Below are 10875 nucleotides of genomic sequence, written 5' to 3' on the forward strand. Positions count from 1 at the left end.
CCAAACAGTGTAGAAGGTGGGGGGGCGGGGGGGGGGGGAGCTCCGTCTGTTTCTAGTCTTCCTATTGGGACAGACAGAGTTTACATTTGATCGAAGGACCTGGCGGAAAAGTTTTGATTGATCAGAGCCGACAACCAATGAGCTGACCGCTCTGATTGGTGTTCTGATAGGTGCTGGCGGCACCTGTCAGAATACAATGTAAACCGAGGGATTCCTCGATTGACATGCTGTTTGCGTTGGAGGAATCGGGTACATTTTTTTCGTTCAGCCCGCAGGTTAAGCGAAAAAAAATTGCTAGGCAGAGCTTGGCAGCGAAAAGGTATAAACAGCAGCCCCCAGACAAACAAAAGTTTCGAAACCATTGTTTAAACTAGGGATGCACCAATACCGGTATTTCGGTACAGAGTACGAGTACCGATAATTTTTTTTCTGTACTCGCAGATACCGTATACCGGAAGTCCCATTCAGGAAGCCAGGTGGCGAGTAATTACTCACCACCTGGCTTCCGGATTAGCCGGGAAGCTAGGCAGTGTGTAAAGACTCGTCACCCGGCTTCGCGATTAGCAAGGAATCGGTCAATCATAGAGCCGGGCGACGCGTCATTACACGCTGCCCGGCTTCCTGATTGGCCGGGAAGCCGGCTCCATGCTCCCTCGTCACAAATGACGAGGGAGCATGGAGCCAGCTTCCCGGCCAATCAGGAAGCCGAGCAGCGTGTAATGACGCGCTGCCCGGCTTCCTGACACAGGAAGTATCGGACTAGGCATCGGAGCATTTGGGAAAGTACGAGTACTCACCCAAATACTTGTTATTGGCACAGATACCGATACCAGTATCAGTGCATCCCTACTTTAAACCCAGCCAACAATGCATAATATCTGGTTCTAGTTTCAGGACTTTGAATTCAGGAGCCAGCTACAATGATAACAGCTAGAGAACCTCAAAAAGTTAGGCGCCACTTGTCCGGGCCCCGATTTAACGTATGGTAAAGCCACAACAACAAGTGTTTTACTCACTGGTAAATTGAGCTTCATGGCATCCACAGGCTGCTGAAAAGGCCAAGCGAACTGGTGCTTCCATAGCGTCTTGAGCACGGATTTGAGCAAGTACTGTAACTGGTTGGTCTGCCGCTTGAGTTGGTTCGGCCTTGTTATATCAGGAGGAGGAGGGTTAATCATCGATGGCAGCTGAGGTTGTGGTTGAGGAGGGGCAGGCTGTGGGGCCCCAGACATTGGAGCCCCTTCCACTCCGTCGCCCATTCCAGATGTGGCCCTTAGACGTGTACCAAGCCCAGTCTCGGATGACATGCTAGAGCTCCCATCGCATGTAGAGCCAGGCGACCTATGGAGGGGGGAGAAAAAAATATCCATTAATTTGCTGCAAACTAAAACCGGGTCAGTGAGTCAGAAGGCACTGAAATCAAGGCAACTAGCATCTCCAGGTCAACTATGACAGCTACACATTTCCTTTCCTTAACCACTCGAAGTCCGCGGTGTTACACCCCCTTCCCATCCCGGCCATTGTTCAGTATTCAGCGCTGCGGTACTTTGACTGACGTTTATTCAGTCATGCAACGCTGTACTGAAATGAATTTTAGACCATTTTTTAGGGACAGATAGAGCTTTCTTTTGGTGGTATTTAATCACCACTGCGGGTTTTATTTTTTACTATATTAAAGAAAAATTACCGAAATAAAAAAAAATAAAAAAAAAACTGTGTTCCCCTATATTAAATGATAAAAAATTTACTATTACCCAATTTTTTGGTAAAATATAAAAGACGGGGTCACGTCGGGTAAAAAGACAGCAAACATGTCAAGCCTTAAAATTGCGTGTGCGCGCGAAACCTCAAAAAACGATAATACCCAAAATAGGCCATAGGTGACGCTTTAAAAGCTAGGACCCCTAATGTCACCTGGGGACCCCAAAAGAAGCTGATGAAGCAGAGATCTGCTTCATTAGATTCTTTTCTCTGGCTATAGCAGCCAGATGACTGACAGGTGAATGCGGAAGTGATATAATACACATCACTTCTGCATTCACAGCCCGGAGGGAGATCAGCAAGGAGCTGATCTCCCTCTTCCTCCTAACGCCCTCCCGAGCCGAAGATGGGCTAGCGGATCCCGGGATTGAAGGTGAGGGGTTAGGAGGGAGGGCGGCAGACGAGGGGGGGGCACACACCAGCACATATACACGATCGGCTGGCTATAGAGCGCCGATCGGGTATATGTTAAACAGCTGGTAACGGCTCTATGCAGTGCATGGGTTTTTTTCTGCCCGGGGGCGCGCGCAAGCAGAATAAGAATGCCGCTACTGCAGCAGTGCCGTCCGTCCGGTTTTTTTCCAACGGGCGGACGGCAACTGGTTAAAGCAGCACTGAACCCAAAAATGTATTTAAAAATTGGAGTAAGGGAACATTATAAATTTCTGCCATTTGTGTCCCATTGTGGAGATATTTCTTCACTTCCTGTCCATTAGCCACAACAGGAAGTGAGAGTAAATACCTGGTGGTCACTAGAACTAGTGTCCTCACACGAAGATTTCCCATCTATTTCTGTTCTGATGACAACCCAACATTTGGGATTTTCTTTCTCTTTCAGTGATAACATTCACCAGGTGAATCTCCCTATTGGGGACACAGACAGCTATAAAAACCTGACGGGTCTTCTAATTCCTCTCCACTAAAGAGAAGCTTGCCTATACCAAGCAAAGCAACGATCATGCCTGATATGAAAGACAAATACTACTCTTAACATACTAACTGCATACCATTTTGTCTCACCAGCTGCTGCCAAACTTTGCTTCCCTAGTGACAGATACCAGACATCATCGGGCCGCTTTCCTTTCCCACAACAAAGAAGTCAGGCCATACAAGAAGAATCAATCCTACATAGGGAGTTATATTTTCAGAACTCCTCCCCAAGAACCAGCTCATTGCTTGCATCAGGGCTTAGAGCTCTTTAGGAAGTACTGAGGCAGGGTGCTGTGATATTTTTCAGGAAACACACTGCCGGCCCCTCCCAGCAGGCCTTACATGCCTGCATTGCATAGAGAAGCGTAGAAACCTAGTGACGTGGTCACATGGTCAAACACAAGGTAATAAAGACAGGAAAAAAAAGTGTGTGTGTTAAAGTGGGAAAGGAGGAACTAGGAAAAACTCCAAGGCCCTCCCCTCCGCCGAAAACGAGGTCTGGAGCGCAAGACCTCCGGCGCCCAAAGATGACATCACCTCCTACCGGAAGCGACGTACTACGTCATCCGGTCAGGCCACCAACAGCGTCCCGGGGCTCACAGGCACCAGCCAGCCGACCACCCGGCCAGCACCAATGGAACCCAGCCAAGGGAGGAAACACCCTCCGGTCAAGGTCCTGTCCAGACATGGAAGGGGAGACCAGAGAACCTCCTTCCATCTCCAGGACTACTGGCGGCCTAAGAACGGTACCATACAGGGGGGAAACATATCAGGGCAGCATGCACCGAGTAATCTCCCCCCAACAGCACTCCTTCAGGTGATGCAGAGGAAACAAACTGAGGAGCAGCCAGTGGGGGCGGCCTTTTAAGCAATGGTGGCGTGTTTCCTGTTTGGGGGGAGGTACCTCCACATCTCACATGCTGTCCTGGAAGACGTTAGGGGAAAACTTTGTGCATTCAGAAAGCAGGTACCACTAGATTTTTAGCATATTGGGAGTGTTTAAATTTCCATTCTTTGCCCCCCGAACTACTTGTTTGCAAAAAGCCAAAGACTAATCAAGTCCCAACACTTCAATGGGGGAAGCTCTCATTGGTGCAGAGGAATGCAAGTGCAGAAAAAGTCAGTATAAGCAAATTAAATGGACGAGGTTCCCGGAGGGCAGAAGTGGAATTTCAATATTCTGTAGGCGTATGCAAAGTAGCGGCACTTCATTTCACTGGGTTATAGTTCTGACATACATTGTGCATACAGTTCAGTCATCGGGGTGAAGAACAAACCGTTCAATAAATGACATAATATATATATATACATACACATACATACTACAACGTGCCCCTAGAAGACATACTACAGTAAAAGGGACACAGTAAACAATATTTTTTAAGCTGGGGCTTGAGTCTCCATTTTTTTTATTGCTATGCTCCCAATAGGCTGGGGATGGAATCTACCCTCACAAATGGGGACATTTCCCCTCACATCCTGTCCAAGATTGGTAAATGGAACTGGTAATGGAGATCAATCTCTCCCAAGAGGGACATGCCAACAAAGGACAGGAAGTTCTAACCTGTCCCCATTGCAAAGATTTCCTCTTATTTTTGGGGCTGGTGAAATGACAGGAAGTGGGAGGAAATCTGCCCAACAGAAACATAAGAAGAAACAGGAACCAGACAGGCTGTACTCATTCTCCTGCACCCAAAAAAAAAGGGACCATGAAATCCCATTTTATGGCATGGAGAATTCTACAATGACAAATAAAGTAAATAAAACACGACAAGATCCAGGAAGATGATCCCCACACACAGCACTGAGAGAACAGATTTTACTGGCCAGACCTATTTCTGGCTCTCTCCTCATCTGAAGTGTTAATTGACAACTATTAGCCACGAGTCTTCCCGGCTATGTGATCAATCGACGGTCCAAAGTCCTCAAGAAGGAAACAGTTCACATCAGGGTGACTCTTCTCACTATATATCCACATGTATACAAGGCACAAGAACCATCCTATCCAGGTGTATAGAAGGCACAAGAACCATCCTATCCAGGTGTATAGAAGGCACAAGAACCATCCTATCCAGGTGTATAGAAGGCACAAGAACCATCCTATCCAGGTGTATAGAAGGCACAAGAACCATCCTATCCAGGTGTATAGAAGGCACAAGAACCATCCTATCCAGGTGTATAGAAGGCACAAGAACCATCCTATCCAGGTGTATAGAAGGCACAAGAACCATCCTATCCAGGTGTATAGAAGGCACAAGAACCATCCTATCCCGGTGTATACAAAGCACAAGAACCATCCTATCCCGGTGTATAGAAGGCACAAGAACCATCCTATCCATGTGTATACAAGGCACAAGAACCATCCTATCCATGTGTATACAAGGCACAAGAACCATCCTATCCCGGTGTATAGAAGGCACAAGAACCATCCTATTCCGGTGTATACAAGGCACAAGAACCATCCTATCCATGTGTATACAAGGCACAAGAACCATCCTATCCCGGTGTATAAACGACACGAGAACCATCCTATCCAGGTGTATAGACGACACGAGAACCATCCTACCCATGTGTATAGACGACACGAGAACCATCCTACCCATGTGTATACAAGGCACAAGAACCATCCTATCCAGGTGTATACAAGGCACAAGAACCATCCTATCCAGGTGTATACAAGGCACAAGAACCATCCTATCCAGGTGTATAGACGACACGAGAACCATCCTATCCCGGTGTATACAAGGCACAAGAACCATCCTATCCATGTGTATACAAGGCACAAGAACCATCCTATCCCGGTGTATACAAGGCACAAGAACCATCCTATCCTGGTGTATAGACGACACGAGAACCATCCTATCCCGGTGTATACAAAGCACAAGAACCATCCTATCCCGGTGTATAGACGACACGAGAACCATCCTACCCATGTGTATACAAGGCACGAGAACTATCCTACCCATGTGTATACAAGGCACAAGAACCATCCTACCCATGTGTATAGACGACACGAGAACCATCCTATCCATGTGTATAGACGACACGAGAACCATCCTACCCATGTGTATACAAGGCACGAGAACCTTCCTACCCATGTGTATACAAGGCCACAAGAACCATCCTACCCATGTGTATACAAGGCACAAGAACCATCCTATCCATGTGTATACAAGGCACAAGGACCATCCTACCCATGTGTACACAAGGCACAAGAACCATCCTATGTGTATACAAGGCACAATGTTAGGTCTATAGGTAGCCAGAATTAGAACGGACCTGCATCTGTTCACATCCGTTTAACCCCGACTCCGACCAGGTCGGAAAATCAAATGGAATAGGTGTCCTGTTTTGGCGGACCTGACCGTAGCGAATCAGGGGTAATCTGATGTAAACTGACACGTTCCATTTACATCCAACTCCCCATAGACCTAGCATGGGACCAATAAGTGAAGCGTTTACCTCCATCACAAGATGGACTGGACACGCAGGTGTAGCGGGAATGTGTGTTCCTGCACGTCTGCGGGACTTTGTTTCCTGCGTTTGGCACGCGTCTCCATTGATACCCATTGGGTCCCTGGACGCGCGCCAATCGTGGAAAGTACAAATTCTGCGAGGTGTGTTCGCCGTTTTTACCTGCATGTTCTCACGTACGCAAATGTGCATGGGAAAAACGTGTTTGGTGTGCCAATACCTAGTAATAGCAACGCAAACGCATTTGTGCACGTTTTGTGAACACGCGTTGAAGCGTACACATTTGACCCGCAATTATAGGTCCTAGTGTGAACGAAAGCCTTAAAGCGGAACTCCAGGCAAATCTAAAAGACAGGCAAGTCCGATATTTATTCGATTTTCTTTTATTTAATGTATTTTTTTTCAGGGTTAGGCTTTTAAAGCGTTGCCTATGGACAAATTTCCCAAAGTTTTTAGGCGCAATATTCAACCCAATTTTACCCAAAAAATGGATATTACACGGTGTTTGGATGCACTAAAATTTATTCAAATGCATTTTTAATAAACTAATATTGTATAACATAATAAATTGCAAGTGCCGCCATTTTCTTTTCTAAGGTCTTTGGTTTAACACAGAACTTTAAATATAGAAGACCAAACTGTAGGAGGACATTTTTTTTGCACGTTTTGGACAGTAGGGAAAGGCTCTGTTAGAGAGATTTGCCTTCTCTTCCTTTTCCTGCCAATTATACATAGTTACATAGTATTTGAGGTTGAATAAAGACATTAGTCCATCAAGTCCAACCTATTAGGATCTCATTCTAGGAGTACCTGTACCCCTGTATATTACCTGTACCCCTGTATATTACCTGTACCCCTGTATATTACGTTTTTCTAGACAGGAAATGAGGGGAACTCCAACAATAAAACAGACAGAAATGCCAGGAAAGAACGTGTGTCAGATTTCAATGCCGTCTGTGTCGCGGTCACAGATTATCTCTCACTTCCTGTCTGGTAAAACCATCGTCACTGGGAGAGGAACAATCTCTCACCAAACCTAGAATAGCAGAAAACACCAAACAGGTTCTACAGAGCCGGCGGATCACCTGTATGGGCTGCCGATCACCTGTATGGGCTGCCGATCGGTGCATTCTGACATTGGAGAGGGGACCGGAGGGAGACCGTGTACCGATCTCCTTCCGATCCAGTCAGAGAGCCACCATGCTGCTGCCGGGCTCGCACCGGGCACAGCGGAGCCTGTGACCAGCGGGAGGGGGGCGCGCTCCGATCGGCACCCCATGCAAGCAATCCGCCGGCTCTATAGCCGGCGGATCGCTTGTATGTAAAACCGGCATCGATGCCTGTTTTTAAATTTGGGTAGTTTCCCCCCCGCGTGCCGTATACGACTGGGCGGGGTTAACGGGTCCGTATGTGTACAGGAGGCGGTATCAGCATCTCTGAACATATTTTATGTAGGTAAAAGGCCAACAGGCCACAGATCCTGCATGCCCTTCTCTCCCCAATGCTTCCGATTGGGTCCCATTCCAAGACAAACCATACACACACCAATTAAATGTCTCCCAAAACAGTTACATTAAAAGGCAGGCCAAGGCTGCCATTGTTTCAGCTCTAAACCAAACTTTCAAACCCTCCAATGGCTGGTGTCATAGCTGATCATGTGAAGCACCATGGTAACAGCAATCCAAACCGAGACTAAGATGGCGCCTTCCTCGAATATAAAAAAGGTATAGGAGGTTGTAGTTCCACTTTTTTCTTTTGCCACACTAGCTGGTCACAAAGCAATTTACACTAATACAACATGAGACATCCAACAATAAAAATACGACACGTGTAGTCTTCTACACCGGATGTGTCGTATTACATTGTGTACTAAATACAAATACTTTACGACACAGCTAGTAAGACACCCAGGAAGACGCTCCAACATCCTGCCCATTCCTGCTCTTTACCAAAGACTAAGCCAGCTTTCTGATTGGTCCCTGCCACACAGGAGAACCCAACAGCGAGTGCACCATCCATCACTATTTAACAGAACTAAACTGTAACATCATTAGGGCTGCAACAACTAATCGACTATTGAAAAAGTTATCAACTTTTTCAATAATCGATTAATCGGCTTCCGATCAGTTGGCCACACACGCTGCGCGCCGCACCTTTTCCCCAACTCACGCTCACCGCTGCCAGCCCCGCCAGCCCGCATCCACGTTCTACACGCCGCACCTCCTTCCCGCCTCACACTCCACGATCGGCACAGGGACGCAGGGAGATGTAGTAAGGAGGAGCAGGTGTGGGGGGATGACAGCCGACAATAGACAGGCCCGATCTCAGAAGAAAGTTGCTGGAAGACTGCTCAGGTAAGCCTGCACACTCCCACACATGGTGCTCTATCATGTATTGCTGGGATTTGTATTCCTCTATAGCTGATGGTACGTTGTGCTGTATATTACGTAGGAGCATTGTACCATCAGCTATAGAGGAATACAAATCCCATCAATACATTGTACCCTGCGTGTATAATGTATTGCTGGGATTTGTTGTACTCCTTTATAGTTGGTGATATTCTGCACTGCGCTGTATATAGGAGTACAAATCCCAGCAATAATACATTATACAGCGCCATGCGGAATTCCACCAGCTATAGAGGAGCACAACAAACCCCAGCAAAAATACATTATACAGTGGTGCAATGCCGAATACCACTGGCTATAGAGGACTACAAAACCCATCAATAGTACATTATACAGCGCAATGCAGAATGCCGCCAGCTATAATGTTCTATTACTGGGTTTTGTTGTATTCCTCTATAGCTGGTGATATTCTGCACTGCACTGTATAGAGGACTACAGATCCCAGCAATAATACATTATACAGCGCAATGCAGAATGCCGCCAGCTATAATGTACTATTGCTGGGTTTTGTAGTCCTCTATAGCCAGTGGTATTCGGCATTGCACCACTGTATAATGTATTTTTGCTGGGATTTGTTGTATTCCTCTATACCTGGTGATATTCTGCATTGCGCTGTATATTGTACTATTGCTGGGTTTTGTAGTCCTCTATAGCCAGTGGTATTCGGCATTGCACCACTGTATAATGTATTTTTGCTGGGATTTGTTGTATTCCTCTATACCTGGTGATATTCTGCATTGCGCTGTATATTGTACTATTGCTGGGTTTTGTAGTCCTCTATAGCCAGTGGTATTCGGCATTGCACCACTGTATAATGTATTTTTGCTGGGATTTGTTGTATTCCTCTATACCTGGTGATATTCTGCATTGCGCTGTATATTGTACTATTGCTGGGTTTTGTAGTCCTCTATAGCCAGTGGTATTCGGCATTGCACCACTGTATAATGTATTTTTGCTGGGATTTGTTGTATTCCTCTATACCTGGTGATATTCTGCATTGCGCTGTATATTGTACTATTGCTGGGTTTTGTTGTATTCCTCTATAGCTGGTGATATTCTGCACTGCACTGTATAGAGGACTACAAATCCCAGCAATAGTACATTATAGTATAATGTGCTACTGCTGGGATTTGTTGTATTTCTCTATAGCTGGTGGTATACTGCATTGCGCCGCTGTATAATCACACAACACACTTTTCTTTTTTTTAACTTCCGCTCCAAGCATGCTCCCGTGATGGACTACAATCTCAATACCAACTAGTAGTCCATCACTGGAGCCATTTTTTATTTTTAGAATCCGATTAATCGTACTTAATAATCGGCTAACTAAATCGATTTTGAAAATAATCGTTAGCGGCAGCCTTACTCACATAGATGCATAAATATGAGAGACATTTAACCTTCTAGGATGTCTTTGGAGTGTGGGAGGAAACCCACACAGAGAGCATGCAGACTCCTTACACAGAGTGTCCTGACCTGGATGTGTACCGGGGACCCCCAGTACTGCAAGGCAGATGTCCTAACCACTGAGCCGCCGCTAACAATTTGCTCTCATTGTGGTCTGTGTGGACATCCTGCTTTCAGGATCTCTATATCCTTTTTGTTTTGGTTTGCAGTGATGCCGAGAACACACGTGACACTTCACCTGACAGAACAGTAACCCGTGTGACATAAATAATACATATCAGAGGAAGAGAACAAACAGCCTGGAACGTGCATAAACGTGTTCTATAAATGTCTTCCTGCAAAATAAAAGGCGGGCACAACACTGCTCAGGAGGAACATAGAAGGTAAAACAGCTCCTCTCCCAGCGTCGTACCCCAGAGGAACCCCTAAATTCTGCCACAGATAAAAGGGACCCCCAATAATCATCACCACAAATCCATAAGTGGGACACAATACACAATTTGCTCCAACATGGAAGTCTTATTCACTTAACGTAATACGGAATTTCTTCATGAATCTGTCTTAGACACAGAGACACAACGTACAATCATTGCACAGAACAGCTACCTGATCAGGAAATATAACAGACACAAAGCTTCAAGTGCAGATCTTCAGTATACAACGGGTCAGCAAAGTGTCACAACTTCTATACTGAATCACAGTCCTTGTATGTTTAGGTCTCGTTCCCCTATATACCGGACCACTGTGATCACTGCACAGACACCGGCTCAGACCCCATGTATGATCACAACTGGCCACAGAGGTCAAAAAAGGGCTCCAAAATGTCCATGAGGAGATGATGTGATCACAGAGATGGCTGCCCTATCCCTTCCCCCATCCTATGATTCCCCCCCCC

General features: G+C 46.1%; 1 protein-coding gene across 1 annotated transcript in view; it reads right to left on the reverse strand.

Moving 5' to 3' along the window:
- BRD4 (bromodomain containing 4) overlaps positions 1-10875 on the reverse strand; it is a 65793-nt gene that overhangs the window by 32370 nt on the left and 22548 nt on the right. Inside the window, exon 2 of the mRNA XM_018568580.1 lies at positions 1017-1341. Coding sequence (XP_018424082.1) covers positions 1017-1307 — 291 coding nt within the window. The 5' untranslated portion in view covers positions 1308-1341. The remainder of the gene's footprint in view (positions 1-1016; positions 1342-10875) is intronic.

This window comes from Nanorana parkeri, unplaced genomic scaffold (assembly GCF_000935625.1).
Source record: "Nanorana parkeri isolate BGI_ZX_2015 unplaced genomic scaffold, ASM93562v1 scaffold1212, whole genome shotgun sequence".
Taxonomy (NCBI): domain Eukaryota; kingdom Metazoa; phylum Chordata; class Amphibia; order Anura; family Dicroglossidae; genus Nanorana; species Nanorana parkeri.